General features: G+C 44.8%; 1 protein-coding gene across 2 annotated transcripts in view; it reads right to left on the bottom strand.

The window, feature by feature from the left end:
• Positions 1-1,335: 1,335 nt before the first annotated feature.
• LOC128816817 (protoheme IX farnesyltransferase, mitochondrial) overlaps positions 1,336-16,445 on the bottom strand; it is a 99,434-nt gene continuing 84,324 nt past the window's right edge. For both annotated transcript variants that reach the window (XM_053994736.1, XM_053994737.1), the window contains exon 7: positions 1,336-3,600. In XM_053994736.1, coding sequence (XP_053850711.1) covers positions 3,158-3,600 — 443 coding nt within the window. In that variant the 3' untranslated portion in view covers positions 1,336-3,157. The remainder of the gene's footprint in view (positions 3,601-16,445) is intronic.

Genomic DNA, 16,445 nt, shown 5'->3' with positions numbered 1-16,445 from the left:
ACAAGATGGTCTTTAAGGCTCCTTTCAACCCAAACCATTCTGTGATTCTGCAGGACCAGTTCATAGGGAGTTCCTGAGTAACCAGGATAAAGAGTGACAAACAACCATATTCAAGTTATCAAAATGGGATAAGGGAAAAACAACATTGCGTTTCTATGCAGGAACTGCTGTTCCAGATCCAAGGAGCCCTCAAAGCCTGATGTTTGCACAGCCCAGCACAGAAATGCAGAAAGCCCAGGCTTATCTCCTGTGCAAAGCCATCCCAGCAAGGCACCTCATGCACTTCACCTGCCTCCTCCCTTGCAGAATTTGGGCAGCAGTATCAGCAGTTCTGGAGGGGGGGATGGCTAGCATTAGTCCTCTCTGAGGGATCACAGGGACCACAAACAACCCTGGGCGATGGCAGACAGTTCAGAATTTTTCATTTACCATAGTGGCACCAGCAATATCGAAAAAGAGACCTGAGAGCACCTACTGCAATATCCATCTCCTGCTAAGTCTTCACTTTGTCAAGGTGTCTGTTTGCAAAGCACATGCAACAGCAAAATTTCCTAAAGGCAGTAAAATGGCAGCATATGTCCGTATGCTGACACATGGCCAATGTGCAGCAGAGCTGAGAACAATTTCTAGGTAAAGAAAGTGTTTATTTTAAAATAAGAAATTTAAATAAGATATTATCTTACATTTAAATCCCATATACACTGATTCTAAAGCCATGCTTTCTCTCAAGGCCAGACCCACTGGGTGTGGAGATGTTGGTGCAGCCCAGTGACCTGTATTTTGCAGACATTCAGTGATTATTACAAAGCTCTTGTCCAGCCCTAAACCCTGTGAATGTTACACATTTTGACCCAAGAAATTAAGATGACTGTCTTCAGAACACAACCACAGGCATGTCCTTGAGACCTTTAATCAGAATGGAATTCCCCAGCAGCACCCGGGAATTGCAGGCCATCTGAAGCCTGGCTCTACAATGACTTAGGAGAAACCCACAACCCTCCTGCCTCAGCACCACTTTCTGCCTCTGGGAGGAAAATCTGTGGGTTTTTTTGTGAGCCATCTGCTCTTTTCAGGTTTGTCTCTTACCTAAAGGTTGACCAAATTCTTTGGTTTTGCACAAACCCCTTCCACTCACATGTGATTTATTTTCAGTGTGCTGCTTGCACAATAAATCAGTATTTCACAAGCTGTCCTTACTCTTGCAGTGGTCAAGAACATTGCTGCACTGAGAAGTGCCCCAAAACTACCAAATACCTTTGCAATTAACTGAACCCGACCAGAGTTTCAACAAGAAGTGAATAGTTTAAGACAGATTTGGAGCACTCGTCTCTTTTGGACAGTATGCACTTTATTGCAGAGAAGACTGGATGCATTTTTAAAACAAATTCAGGAGTTGCACAGTTTCCATACAGTTCCACAAAGTGTCACCCACAGTAACTTGAGCACAGCAGAGTCTGTCAGACAGTGAGGGAGCTCCATCTTGTCACCTGCAATCACTCAAGTCACCAAATCTTGCAGCTGGCCCTGCTCCTGCAAGCACCTCTGCCAGAAAACAGAGGTTAAACCGTGTCACTCCTGATTTACACCAGCATAACTGAGACCAAGAGCCAGGCTTGGATCATGAGAGCAGCCAGGGAAGGTTTTATGTCAGTGTGACACACCTGTGGTGAAAGATTTGTGATGTTTCCTGAGGGGCTTTATTTGAGAACAAGCTCGAGACAGTGTCTTCCTTTTCAGGTATTGCTGTATCTTTGGATCAGTGCTCATCCTGCTGCCCAGTCCCTCTCCACATGGGAAAGAAATCTTGGCATGAAAACACATCAAGTCATAACACGTACTACCACAATAAACTATCACTGTCTCTGACTGCCCCCGAAGTTGCTGTGTTTGGGAGCACAACAGGAGGTCACAGACAGCTCCAGGCAAGATGAGGGTGAGCCACAGCTGAGCAGCAGGATCAAAAGCATGTTAAACTGTGACCAGAAATGTTCTTCAGTGTATCATTTAACAGGGATAATGCACTCTTCTCGGGAGACCATCCACAATAATTGCTTTGGAGAGACACTGGCTACATCAGCAAGTGAACATTCTGTTAGATTAAAATCCCCAGCCCTTTTTCTGTAAAATACGTTTCCTTACCTATTAATCACCCCCAGAGTGAAGCCTTTCTGAGCCACCACCCACACTGTGACATTAAACACAGCTCAAGCCCCTGATGCCAGTCCTGAGCTTGTCCAAGGATGCTGAGACTCAATGGGCTGGCATAAGACACATTAACATGGAAAGGCCTTACAACCACCCAGCTCTGGGATATGCTTCTCACCTCCTCCACAATTCACAGCCTCTCTGCCATAAACAGTAACGGTGGTTTTTACCAGCTGAACATCTGACACACAGGGCTCAAACACTAATGACGTAAAACCACATGGGAGTAAGAAGTTCCCTGTGATGGAAATACAGTAGAATGGCTCAGTGTGTCCAAGGGATATGCTACAGGAGAGCTGTTTAAATGCTTGTGTGTGTTGTGCTGAAAGACAGTTTTCTTCACTCCTTTAGCATTGTGCCAGGTGTATGAGACCTAAAAATCTACTGAGGTGAATAGGAACCTTGGGAAGAGCAGCTGATTGAAAAAAGCCCCCAAAACTGAGGGCTTTGGTGTAATACCAGTGCAGGGATGGCACAGATTCAGAGAAGAAGAGTTCACCCTCTCATGTGCTTCAAAGCTTTAATTAAAGGAAAGGGTGCTTGGGGAGAAGGGTGAGAAATCATTCATTGGTCACTTCCTGATGGATTCACCAAGGCTGCCAGTGCTGATGGCAGCACGTGTGCTCATGTGACTTCCTAACTTAATTACCTCAACTACCCATGAGGACAGAGACCACAACTCACAGGGACTTAGGAAAGCCATCCCAAAGTGATGTGCTTCTGGCATAGGCTAAATCATAACCTGTGATGAGTTAAGGGGCCCGAGACCCGAATGCTTTAAGCTCTCCTGACTATTCCCTTTCAAAAGAAAATACAAAATTACCACATGAAGAGGTCGCTAGGCACAAATGATTCTTCTTCAAGCAGATTCTAACAGATTCCCACAGGATTCCCCCTTGCAATCACTAAAATATACTACCTTATATGTCACGAGGATGACAGGTATTGACATTTAAGGCAATCTAATTTCCATAGCCATCTCATGACTTCCCCCGGGTAGATCGCCTTTGTCTTCCTTCTCCAGGACCGATTTCTTGCAGGTGAACATGACAAGCAGCAGCATTGGCAAGTGCCACAAACTGCAGAAGAAGAGCTTCCTGGAGCTGCTGCGGTCAGCATCCCTGTAGAACCGAAAGCCGAGGTAGGAGATGTAGAGGTTGATAGGGAGTGAAATGATGGGGAAAGTCCACGTGGTGATGTTGAGGACAGGAGCCACCGTTGAGAGTCCAATTAAGGCCAGGCAGTGACGCAGAGCCACCCGCCTGCACAGCCCTGGGTGAGTGACAGACATCATACAGTAGCCTCCTCGGGAGTAATCTTCCCGCAGACCCCAGCTCAGGGCATTGAAGTGAGGGAACTGCCAGGAATAGAGGATCCCTCCTAACAGTAACGCACCTGCAGTGGGAGAGAGAGTGTTAGACAGTCCCTGCAGGAAGTGCCACACACAGACCTCAGATGTCACACCCTGTTTGCAGTGCTACTCACCTGTGACACCAGTGACACTGCACACCGGTGGCACTGCTCTGTACAGGGACAGGGCAGCCCCATGACATAAGGAACCTCTGGTTCTCATGGCATTCACACAGGGCTGGAGCATGGTGGTTTATCTGGTTTTGGAGCACTTAATTTGAAAAGCATTTCAGCAAGTCACTTCCTTCTAAAGAACTACTGCTAATTGGTTCCTGCACCAACTGTCTCTGCCTAAGGGAAGATTGGTAGGAATGAAATTGGGGAACAGACTGTATTCCTGGGAGCCTCTAGAGACTATTCTCAGGTTCCTGAATTGGTGTGTCCAGAGAAGAAAAGAGCTAGTGGGCAGAGCAATGGTTGCATCAACCAGACACAGGGAGCCCAGCTCAGTGACAGAGGACAAGGAGGACAATCTGCTGCTCCTGAGACCTCGGGAACACCACACCTGGTAGGCTGGAGCAAGGCCAAGCCCACTGCATGAGGGAGGGAACTGCTCCTGGCACAGGACAAGCTCCATCATGGACCTGGGCAAGGGGCAGAACTGGCAGAAGCTGTTAATGAACTAACAGGAGATGGAAAACTTATTCCAACCAATTGCAGGAACCTCTAATCAGTTTGATCAAGTAACTCTATTCACACCAATTAACTACTTTCACATTTAAAAAGGAGCTATGGAACCACCACATTTCCACAGCTCTTCCTCGGACACAGTACAGGGTTTACTGAAGCAGAAGTAGCTCATGTGCTAATTTTAGTGAGCCTCCAGGAGGCCCTCAGACCAAACTCCCTTCACTAATTTTATCTGAAGACCCCAAGGCTGTCCTCCAAGGCTGTTGCAATGTTATGGGCATTCCCAGGTTTTCCTTTTGTTTCCCCAGCTCCCAAAGCCTCTGTTCTCCCATTAAAATATTTTCTTTGTATCTCCCTGCCTCCATGAGCTCATTCTTTATGGAAACTTCTTCTCCAAATGGAGCCATGCATCCAGCGTTATCTTAATGACCTGAGAGAAGCAGCAACACTTACCTGCAAACAGGTTAAGGTATTTAAATTCTTCCCCAGCAACTCTGACAAAGCCCAAGTCACTGTGCCCTCTGAACAGCTTCATGGTTCAGATCTCCTCTCCATCTATTCCTTGGAGCTGTGTATGCCTAGTTCTTGTCTCTAACAGCACAACTGACACTAGCGCTGTCTTGCAGTTAGTAATAATCTTGGTTTGCAAAACTGCCTTTTTTCTCCCTGCCTTATCACCAGTGAAGGAACTCTCCATTAGACTTCATGCAAGTTTCCAGCAGTTTATAAATGCAGAAGTGGTGTAAAAGACCCATCTCACTGCTTTTTTGAATGAGTAAAAAATACTCCGTGAAGTGAGTATGTACCTCTGGAAATTGATTACATGAAGCACAGAGATAGAGACACACACCCTGTGTGGTGCAGCTTTCAGAACATTGTCTGCCATGAATTCCAGGTGATTTCATGGGAATCACAGGATGGTTTGGAAGGGACCTTAAAGATCATCTCATTCCACTCCCTGCCATGAGCAGGGACACCTTCCATTAGACTAGGTTGCTTCAAGCCCTTTCCATCCTGGCCTTGGATATTTCCAGGCATGAGGCAGCCACAGCTGCTCTGAGCACCCTGGGCTCCCCACCCTCACAGGGAAGAATTTCTTCCTCGCATCTAATCTAAACCTACTCTCTGTCAGTGTGAAGCCATTTCCCCTTGTGACGCCAGACCCATGTAAATAGTCTCTCTCCATGTTTCTTTTAGGCCCTATCTGGTACTGGAAGGCCACAATTAGGTCACTCCATTTCCTGGTCTATGGCCCAAAATGCTTTAAATCCAGCCACACAATCCTTCTAAAGTAGATCTTTTGGATGTGAATGTTAGCACCTTTTCTCAATTGGAACCTATTAAGACAGCTGAAAATTATGTACTCAAAAATTACCAATAATTTCATAATATCATAGACGGAAAAGTCATTTTGGCCCTAACAGAACAGTATTTGATTCAGTTTTGCTGAAACCTGAGGGAGCAGCTCTGCTGAAATAAACCAAAATTAAACTTACTGAAGGAGCAGCTCTGCCTGCATCAGGAGACCCAACAGGGAAAATGTTTTTATCGTAAGTCACTCTGTAGCTTTTTCCTATTCTTGTAAAACACATTAATGGAGGCAAGATCCTGAATGTGCTACACCTAAGAGAGCGGTATTTTTCAAATATCACATCTGAAGTGCTTTAGAGACACTAGCTTGTCATTGTTCAGAACTTAGGTAAAGGTAAGCTACAATTATCCATCAGCTGATGAGTCTTGAGCAGATGAAGCCAGGGCCTAAGACATGGAGCAGAGGCTGTTCCTGCTTCCCACGGCTCTGGACCTGTGTCTGCGTCCCTGTGTTTCGGCTCTAACGCAGGTTTTGCTTATTCAGTTGTTCAAATGTGTGCAGCCAAGCTCAAAACACACCCTAAACCTCAAACACACAAAGCCCTTTAACAGTTCCCTAACTATGACACCATTAAAAAAAGTCATCTGGAGAAACTTTTAAACACAAACAGACCAACTGAAATACTTGAGGCTGGATTCCCATTTACAAAGCTCTAGTTTTTACATGCAAGCCCTTGGAATTTAATTACTTTGATTACATTACAACCATTGAGATAATTGATATTTTACAGAGAAGCTGAACAGTGAAACAATTTAATAGCCCATTATGAGGACTTTAACTGACCCAATCTTTTTGTTTGGTTCCCATGTGCTAGGACATCCTACAATTTCCTTGACTTATGCGGAGATTGTCAGGTTGTCAGAGATTTTTAAGTGCCACATAAGACTGATGACTTGCAAAGCACAGCACATGGTACAGTACAAGTCAGCATCAAATGAGCTCACAGTAGGAATCCTGTCAAGCCCAGAGCAGACACTGTAATACTCATTAATTACTAGATGAATGTTAACTATGTCATAATTAAGTCAGCAGTGTTTTTAAGCAATATTACAGCGAGACATACTCTGGAGACTAATCTGGTTCTAAACAGAGCTGAGTCTACTCTATGGCCTCTGTGCCATTCCCAACAGTTTGGGAACTCAGCTTAATAATTGCAAATCTCCCTTTTCTCTACAGAGTTTATAATTAAGTGAACATCAGACAAGGTTGTTCCCAACTGGAACACATGGACCTGGCACACGGTTCACAAAAGCAAAGCTGATTGTCGGAGCAGAGTCATTGCTTGGGCAGCGGGAGACAGCCAGGGGACACCCAGGGACACCCAGGGACACCCAGCACCTTGGGGTCTCTTGGTTCCTCCACACCTTGTGGAAATCTGAGACAGGCAGACTGACAGGAACTCAGATCTCTCTGCTTTTCTGCAACAGCTCATAAATTGCAGGACCACAAGTACATGGCTGCCTTGTGGATATTCCAAACTCCCTAGACTTTTTGGTCAAATTTTTAATTGCTGCAATTGAGCCCATTTATGACCAATTCTTCTCTCCAAGTGTGAGAACCTGGGATAGATGCAGCAGACACTTAAAAATCCCAGTAAGTTGTCAGATCAGTCCTGGTTGATTTTGGAAAAAAATGAAGTCACCAAAAGAAAATAAGGCCCAGGTCTCCAGAACTCTTTCACTCTTGTGTGCAAAACTGGAATAAAATACCTTCTTCCTGAGTTCCTATTCTTTCATATTTTTTCACTGTCTTAAATCATCTCAAAAGTTCCAGGATCACAGAGAACCAGGTAGGTCCTAAAGCACACACAGAGCTCAAGATAAATAACACGTTTTATTATTCCTCATGAATTTTAAGGTTATTATTTCTTTTCTTAAATTTTTCTTTGTGATTTATTTAAATAGTAATAGACCTCCTTTATAATAAACAAGAACAAGCTGAGATTTTTATTTTATTTTAATATATAAGATAAAGCAAAAATATCAGCTAGCATTGAAGAAGGTAGAAAATGGTTCTTTCTTTCTGTAAAGATATTTTTATCTAGTGAAATACTGAAGCTTCATAAATTGCACTTTTCCTAAAACAAACAGGACACTAAATTTCACAGTCATTCAGCAACTGCTTGGATGTTTTACAGTTCAATACATTTGGATAAGATTTGGAAAGAATTGTGAGATGAGTCTTCCAAAAGCAACTAGTGACTTTGGGTTTGCAAACTGCAGCAGTTGATAGTCTAATTTTCAGAATTACAAAAGCAAGAAGCACACCCTTCTGAAGTTCTGCTCTTTAAAGTGTCAAGAAGGCCATGTGGCTCTTCATAAATCTTGATTCAAACTTCATGGTTTGTTCCTTCTAGAGCAATTTATTATGATCTCGTTTGCTGGATTGTCCAAATCTCAGATGAGAGAGCAATGTCAGTGCAGGAGCCAGACTAAGTCCTTGGGCAGGAAGAGCCCCTAAGAGAAGGAGGCTGGAAAATGGTTTTTAGGGTGTAAGTCCTTGAAGGCCATGGGCTCTGACCACTGGTTAACATCCAGAGAGGAGAGCAGAGCATTCAGGCATCAACAGCTCCTTGTCCTGCCCACCCTGGGCTCACACCAACATCAGTGACACAGTGATTAAAAGCTCCAGATGCAAATGCTGGTTGCCCAAACTTCTCATGTCCCATAAAGGACAGTGTTCAATTCCATACAAAATCTATTCAAGAAAGAGTAAGTACATACAGCTGCTGAGTTATCAGTGCCAACATAACTCTCTGAGCAAACTGAGCAACCTGAGGACTGCAAACCTACCTTCTTAACCACTAAAGGTCAGAAATAATGTTCGAATTCTGCCTGTCTCGTGTTGAGGATGCCACTCTCTTAAGTAACGATTTGAAATATGCCTCTTTCATGCTGGCAATACCTTTCATCATCAAAGAGCTTTATACCTGTTCAGTTGGCACATGGAGCCACTATGATGGTTTCACCCACTGATGAATTATTTCAGCTTAAATGAGGCACAACACTTTGCGATGGTCCAGCTGAAACTCTCAGAAAATTTCTGAAGACAGGTTTTTCCAGCAAAGTCCTTGAACTACAGAAGGACACAGGCTGGAGCACAGTGTGTGCTGGTGGAAGCTCCAGACTCAGGAGCAGGATCAGCTAGAGTCTGGCCAGCCTGGGCAGGCAGGTGAACATGAGCCTGTCCACACAAGTCAGGACAAATGTCCCAGATTATCTACAGGGACTGCTGTTCCTGAAAACACACTGCAGAGGAGCAACATGTGGTCTCTTTTTGCCCTTCTTATTGTACTGTAAAGAACACACAGTGCTCTCCTACTGCACAGGGTTCTGAAACCTCTCAGATCATGTTCAGTCTGCAGACAGGACAAACACCTATTCACTTAATAAATATAACAAAAAAAAAAAAGGAACAGGAGCTACCTGTAGCATCAGTTCAAGAACAGACTTGCTCCTTCTGTCTTTGCTCTGGTGCTGCATATGTATAACAGGAAAGTGGCCAACCAGGCATTAAAATAAACATGGAATAGTTAAATATCAGCTCCAAAACAGATGTTGAAATCTTAACTGCATTTCCCAAAGCTGGTGTTTACTGCCTTGGCAACCTAAGAATGCTGTTTTGCTTTAAGCACAATTTTAGTAATTCTTCTGCCCTGAATAATGTGAAGGAATTTTAAAATTATTTCCAGACATTGGTAGCTGTGACTTAAGAGAGGAAAGCACCGGCCTTTTGTCTCTAGGAAACGGGTATGGGTTTGGCTGCTGTAGGGAGGGGAAGGCTTTGGCAGTCTAAGCTCAGTCTCTTAATGGATCATAGTCAGGAAACAACCACACACCGTTTTACTTGATAGCACACAACTGGCTCTCTTCCCTCAAAAGATGTTGAACAAATTACTCCTCTTTAACCCAGACAAGGTAGATTAGAGCTCAGAGATTTGACTTGGTCCAGCTGTATCCACCTGCTTGTGAGCACCCATGCTGTCTCAGGCAGCCTTTTCCACCTTTTCTACCAAAGATTTTAACATAACCAGTCCCAAACTCTTCACCACAGTCCTATGTAAGTTTTACAGGATGTTACATTCAAAAGAAATGTAAAGAATACATGTCCAAACCCTTTACTTTCTGTCTTTTTTTTTTTGTGCTCATTCACAAGTTTAACACAGTAGTCTTCCCTGGAGATTTGCAACTGTGAGCAATTCTGGGGATAAAGAAAGGTTTTAAAATCTTGTCAAAGCCTAGTTGCCCACTTCAGGTTCAGGACAATCTTAAAGGATCATTTGGGGGTATTGGTACAAAGATTCACAATGGAGAGTCATGGCCAGAACACACTGCTATGTCCTGATCCAGAAGGACTGGTTTGTTCAGCTCTTGCTTGAATTTTCTGCTTGTGAAGGACAGCTGGAAGATACAATCATTACTGCCTGTGCTTCAGCTTGCTTTGGTGATGGAAAATGATTGTTAAATCAACTGACCTCCAGTTACAAGTGTTCAAGATACTGTCCTGATATCATCCCTCCTGAAAATAAATGTTACCAGCTACCTAATTCTTCCCACTGTCTTTAGAATTAGGAACAGGATTAGCTTGTCAAAATTTACATCTTAATTTGCAATTATGAAGCCTTCTCAAACATAAAGACATTTGGGAATTACCTAGACACTAACCTTAACCAAACTGATGCAATTCCCCTCTACTTTACCCACATCAGCACCATAGCAAGAAAACAATCAGCACTTCTGCTTCCACTGGAAAACAAAAGTAGATGCTATTGCTTGTTCTTGATGGCACGAGAGCGGCACAGCAGCCTTGAGAGGAAAAAGGGGAAGTATCACTTCTGAAGCTGCACACAAGGTCCCTGGGCTGGGACAATGGTCCCCGCTGTCACTGTGGGATGCATGGCCCAGCCCCTCCAAGGTTACACTGTTGTGGAAACCAAGGGCAACAAGGAAAACACTGGAAAACTCAAAAGCTTCACGGTCAGGGGTTTCAATAGCTGTTTCTTTTGAAGGATGGCACAAAACGCCTGTGGAGCAGGAGCATCTAGGGGCTGCAATAGACTCCTCTGTAGCAGCACTGAAAGGGAAGGGGCTGTTGGCCGTGTGTTTGGCTTGTCCGCAAAACAAAAGGATCCTCAGCATCCCCCAGGAATAGGAAATTAAGTTGGCTGTGGGATTTTTCAACTTCTTGAGTGAGTGTTTCTGGCTTCTGCCTTTAACAGAAGGAAGCCAGATGTCCTCAGGTACGCTCGCCACGTAGAAAAAAGCTCTGTGTCAGTGCACCTCATGTGCACAGTCATGCACAGTCATGTGCACTTCTTGTGTGACACACAACAGGTTATTGCTGCCAAAAGCCTCACAGGGAAACACCTTTCATTACACAGGCAAGGCTGAGAAAACAACACCATATATACCTCACCTTAGCTAACCCCAGCAATAGATGCCATAAAAGAAGAGCCTGTTGGGTAAGACGAAAAAAACAGTCTTCTGCAAATAAGTTTAGGAAGCATTTACCAAAGGACCAGACTCAGCAGAGGATTGCAAATCTGGAGAGCCATGCAGGGGCTCCTCATCAGCCACCTCTTTCAGGCTCTGGTAGGGTTGCAACTAGCCCAAGGGTGGAAGTCCCTCCTGCAGATCCCCCCATCCTGACTTCCCTGTGGGTGTTGTGTTCCACACCTAGGGGCACAGGGCTACCCCATCAGCCACACACGGGGTAGAGAACCAGGCAAAGGGTATGCTGCCTGTGAACTTGTGGGGTCAGTCCCCAGGTGCCCCAGCAGTGGAGCTGCCATTTCTTTTGTCTTTTATGAAGATGGAAAGGAAGAAAAAAATAGCCCACTGGTTTTGTCCTAAATTCAGACCAGCTGCTCACTAGTATTGTCCCTCTGCCTCATTTTTACAGTTTTACCCCCACAAAGCATACTCCTGGGCCCCCAGCTCCAAGTCTCAAATGTCAGTGACATGAATATCTGTTTCCTCTGGAACAGACCACAAGTTCTGCTCTTTCATCTGGGAAGGGAAACCCTGAAAAGCTGAGTTTACCAGTGGGAGTTTATAGCTGGAGCCTCCTCTCCTCCAGCAGTGGGATGCTGGAGATGCCCTGCTCTGGTGGCTGGCTCCCAGACCTGCTCCCACATCAAGGGGCTTTGAAAGCTCCAAGTGCTTAACTGGAAGGGACACAAAGATCTTCAAGCTAATTTTGCATGCAATTAAGCTGTTGTTTTGCTCTCCTTCCTACTGGCAGACAAGTGCTACACCAGAGGAGGTATGAGAGACTCCAGCCTTTGGCAGGTTGGGCACAGGCCCCCCTCTTCCCTATTCTCCTTTTTTTGTTACTGAAACCATCCATCTGCCAAATGTCACTAGCTGATAAGAACTGCCCGTTTTTAAATCCCCTTTTGTAAATAGATGCTGGCTGACATAATTAATGTCTACCATACAACACAATTTGAATTACAAAGTAAAGGCAATTTAAAAATCAGCCTCCACATGATTACAATTGATACTGAGTCTATAAATTCCAGACCCCGAGGAATTATTTAAATTTCTGAAAATGAATGAAAATCAGTACAAGATGTCTTTCAGGGGAACGAGACCAGGAGTGGAGCATCTGATAAACTAAACAGTCTCTTTAGATAAACATTCTTTGGTGCAGTAATACCTATGGCTCCTGGGCCACTGAGCCTCTGCAATGTCTGCCGCACTGTCAGGGCCCTTATCTGCTCTGCCACCACCTACTCAGAATAAATCCCTTTAGCTGATAAGCACATTAGGCTGAGGAGCCCTGCTTGTCATTTCCATCTCACTGGGTGGTTTGTATGAACTCCACAGCACCAAACTGCTCTGCTCCGCAACACCGATCCTGCTCGCCGGCGGGATCCAGCCTCCAGCGCCTGAGCAGAGCACAGTCAGGGCAAGAAGTACAGCAGTTCCTGGGCCCCCAGCGTAACAAGGACATGGGACCATGTCCTTTGGGGCAAGGCCAAAGGAGTCCACAAAGTTGATAAGGAGACCGAAGTATCTTCCCTATGGGGACAGGCTGAGAGAACTGGGGCTGTTCACCCTGGAAGAGAGAAGGTTGTATGGAGACATCACAGCACCTTCCAGGATCTGAAGGGGCTACAAGGAAGCCTGAGAACAACTATGCATCAGGAAATGTAGTGACAGGACAAGGGGGAATGGGTTCAAACTGAGAGAGAGGAAATTTAGATTTGATATTAGGAAGAAATTCCTGGCTGTGAGGGTGGTGAGGCCCTGGCAAAGGTTGCACAGAGAAGCTGTTGCTGCCTCATCCCTGAAAGTGTCCAAGACCAGGTTGGATGGGGCTTGGAGCAACCTGGTCTAATTAAAGGTGCCCCTGCCCATGGCAGGGAGTTGGAATAAGATAATCTATAAGGTCCCTTCCAATCCAAACCCTTCTGTGATGTGACTGCTGGGATACGAAAATGTGGAAGGCAAAAAATGGGCTGTGGCATTTGAATCTACTCCAGGTTCAGTTTTGTGTTAACTAAAAATAACAAGTTTAAATGGACATTAGTCCGGAGAGAAAGAACATCAGTATGAGGATAATTTAAAGCATGTATGCACTCTTACACACCAAAATAAACAGCTCTGTTTCTTTCTTTCTGTGCACAAGCTCAGCAGCATTGTGGCACAGTCAGGAGCTCTTCTGCTTGTGGATCCCACGCAGGAGGGGGATCTGGCACAGAACAGGGGACACTGCCAGGTTTGACTTATCTTCCTGTCTCTCTGCTATCACTTAAGTGAATGTCATTATTTTCCTGCTAGTCCTTCCCTTGCAAAATAATTTGAAGGTATCTTGATTTACTAGAAAAACAAAAGTCTCCAGAAACAAATAGTCCTAAGAAGGAGCAATGAAATCTGCTTTCAAGGAAGCAAACGTGTTACTGAAGATCACAGGCTAGCAGTTACGTTCTGCATAAATACCCCAGATACGTGGCAGTGATATCCATGTGATAAATTACATTTAGCATGCACTTCTGACCGTCTCACCTGCACTCACTCCCCCAGCGAGGAAACGTTAACATTCCCCATCTTTCATCAGTTTCAAGCAGCTGCCATTAAAAAAACACAACCTCCCCAAACCCACAACAAAGAATTCCACATCTTCCCAGAGACAATCTTATCTTTTGCTTTTGAAATGGGAGGTATTCCCTAAATTACTTTGGCACAAAATCCAGGGATGGGGGCAGGATGTTCAATCAGGCTTAGGAGCAGTTACAGTTAAAGTTACCTATTGGGGCAGAAATGGAACCAAACCTTCCTGGGAAGTACCAGGAGATCTGCAAAGATGTATAGTGTAAGAAATTGCTCAGAGGGCAGTGAGGCTCTGGCACAGGCTGCCCAGAGCAGCTGTGGCTACCTCATCACTGGAAGTGTCCAAGGCCAGGTTGGAGAATCCTGGTCTAGTGGAAGGTGTCCCTGCCCATGGCAAGGGGTTGGAACAGGATGGTCCTTAAGGCTCCTTATGAACCCAAGTCATTCTATGATTCTGTGACTATTGTATAAATTACAGCAAGTGTTTGCATCACTGGAAATATGAGGGTCCCAGATTTCTACCTGTAAATACACTCTCTAAGGAACTGTCTCCAACTCCCCCAAAGGACAAGATACCTCACAGCATCCATGTCAAGAACTCCTGAAGGGAGCAGACATGGCTGTCCTGTTACACACAACAGTTTAACACACAGCTCCCCCCACAAATGGTAATGAAAGGGCTGCACTTAAATATTGTTTTCCCTATAACCAGCAACATGTACAACAATGTGGCTGCTGTGAGAAGATTACAAGGAGAGAAAATCCACAGGAAAATGTAAACTCAAATACCCACCACTTTAGCAGTGAGAACTTTCCTTCTCATTAGTTTCCTGACTCCCTTCCTTCACATTCCTCTCTGTTATCGAGTAGAATGATTTTTCAAAATGAGGTGCAAAGGCATTTTCACACCTCTACCTAAAACTAGGTTTTCTCCACACTAATTACACATTATTAATGAGTTCAACAACTGAGACCAGGCTGGTTAGCGAAGGGACACAGGTCTGCACATTGTGTATGGATTCCACATGGATACGATGCTGCCAGGGGCTGAACTCTCTTACTGCAAAAGTAGAATGTTTAACACTGAAAATCATAGTCTACAATGCCATCATTTTCTTCTAGTTATTTATTTTCTCTGTAAAAGTGTTGGTAGGGTTTGTGTTGGGGTTTTTATTGTTTTCATTTGATACTGCAATGCACTAAAATATTACATTCCAGTCCCTGTTTTCAGGATTCTCCCCAGGTGTGCTTCATTACAAACACCAGTATCAGCTCAATAACATTTTTTTCTCTATTAAATAAGCCACCTGTCCTCCCTGACACAGACTGGGAGGTGATTTTAAAAGTTTTAGCTATACATAACACACTAGTTATGCACCAGATTATTGTGTTCTGACAAAGTCTGGGTGGTTTAAAGTTATCATCTTCCACTGGTGGCACCATTGCCAGGGATCATTTCCTCCACAGCAGAACAGGCACAGGGACACATAACCACATTTTAGCTGCAAGTTAGAGAGGAAGAGCTTACTTGGCCACCAGTGGGGCTCCCTGCTGCCCTCTCTGCTGCTGTACAGGGACAGCTTTCCTCTTTGTGAAATAGGTCTCAAAGAGCAAGTTGACAAATTAAAGATAATGACAATCAGTGCCAGTTTAACATGCTGGGGTTTCACTGGCCTCTACAGCAAGGGCTTTTGGAGACATGCAGCTCTGCACTCCAGCTCCTCCAGGCTGAACTGTGCAGGTGAAGCACAGGCACATGAGAGTCATCCTCAGACAGCAACTCTGCAATAAAGTGGCAAAACCAACACAGAAATCCCCAAACGATGTCAAGGTCTAAGTATCTGCAGCAAGAATGATAAGGTATTAAAAATATACATTTTGTTTTAAATTAATTCTACAGAATTGTTAAGGTTGGAAACATCCTTTCAGATCACACAGAATCACCGAATCACTGGGTTGGAAGAGACGTTTAAGATCATCGAGTCCAACCCAGCCCCAACACCTCAACTAGACCATGGCACTGAGTGCCACGTCCAGGCTTTTTTTAAACACATCCAGGGATGGTGACTCCACTACCTCCCCAGGCAGCCCATTCCAGTATTTGAGCACCCTTTCTGTAAAAGCTTTTTCCTAATATCCAACCTCTATTTCCCTTGGCACAGCTTAAGACTGTGTCCTCTGGTTCTGTTAGTTGCTGCCTGGAGAAAGAGACCAACCCCACCTGACTGCAGCCACCTTTCACGAAGTTGTAGAGAACGATAAGGTCACCTCTGAGTCTCCTTTACTCCAGTCTAAACAACCCCAGATCAAGTCCATCCATCACTCCAGCACCACCACCATGTCCACCATTAAACCATGTCCTCAAGTATGACAGCCACATATTTTTTGAACACTTCCCGGAATGGTGATGATCACTACCCTGGGCAGTCTGTTCCAATCCCTGACCACCCTTTCTGTGAAGATATTTTTTCCCTAATATCCAGTCCAAACATCTCCTAGCACAACTCGAGGCTGTTTCTTCTCTTCCTGTCCCTTGTTTCCTGGGAGCGGAGCCTGACACTCACCTGGCTGCCCCCTCCTGTCAGCCTCCTTTGAGGTCCCTCTTGAGCCTCCTTTTCTCCAGGCTGAGCCCCCCCACCTAGCTCCCTCAGCTGCTCCAGCCCCTTCCCCAGCTCCGTTCCCTTCCCTGGACAAGCTCCAGCCCCTCAATGCCTTTTTTGTCATGTTCCCTCTTCTCTTCTAAAGTACAGAGCTGCTAACTATGTCTGTTA

The sequence above is a fragment of the Vidua macroura genome, chromosome 19 (genome assembly GCF_024509145.1).
Source record: "Vidua macroura isolate BioBank_ID:100142 chromosome 19, ASM2450914v1, whole genome shotgun sequence".
Classification (NCBI taxonomy): Eukaryota; Metazoa; Chordata; class Aves; order Passeriformes; family Viduidae; genus Vidua; species Vidua macroura.
Note: the sequence above shows the minus strand (reverse complement) of the source record. Positions and strands in the feature narration are given on the sequence as shown.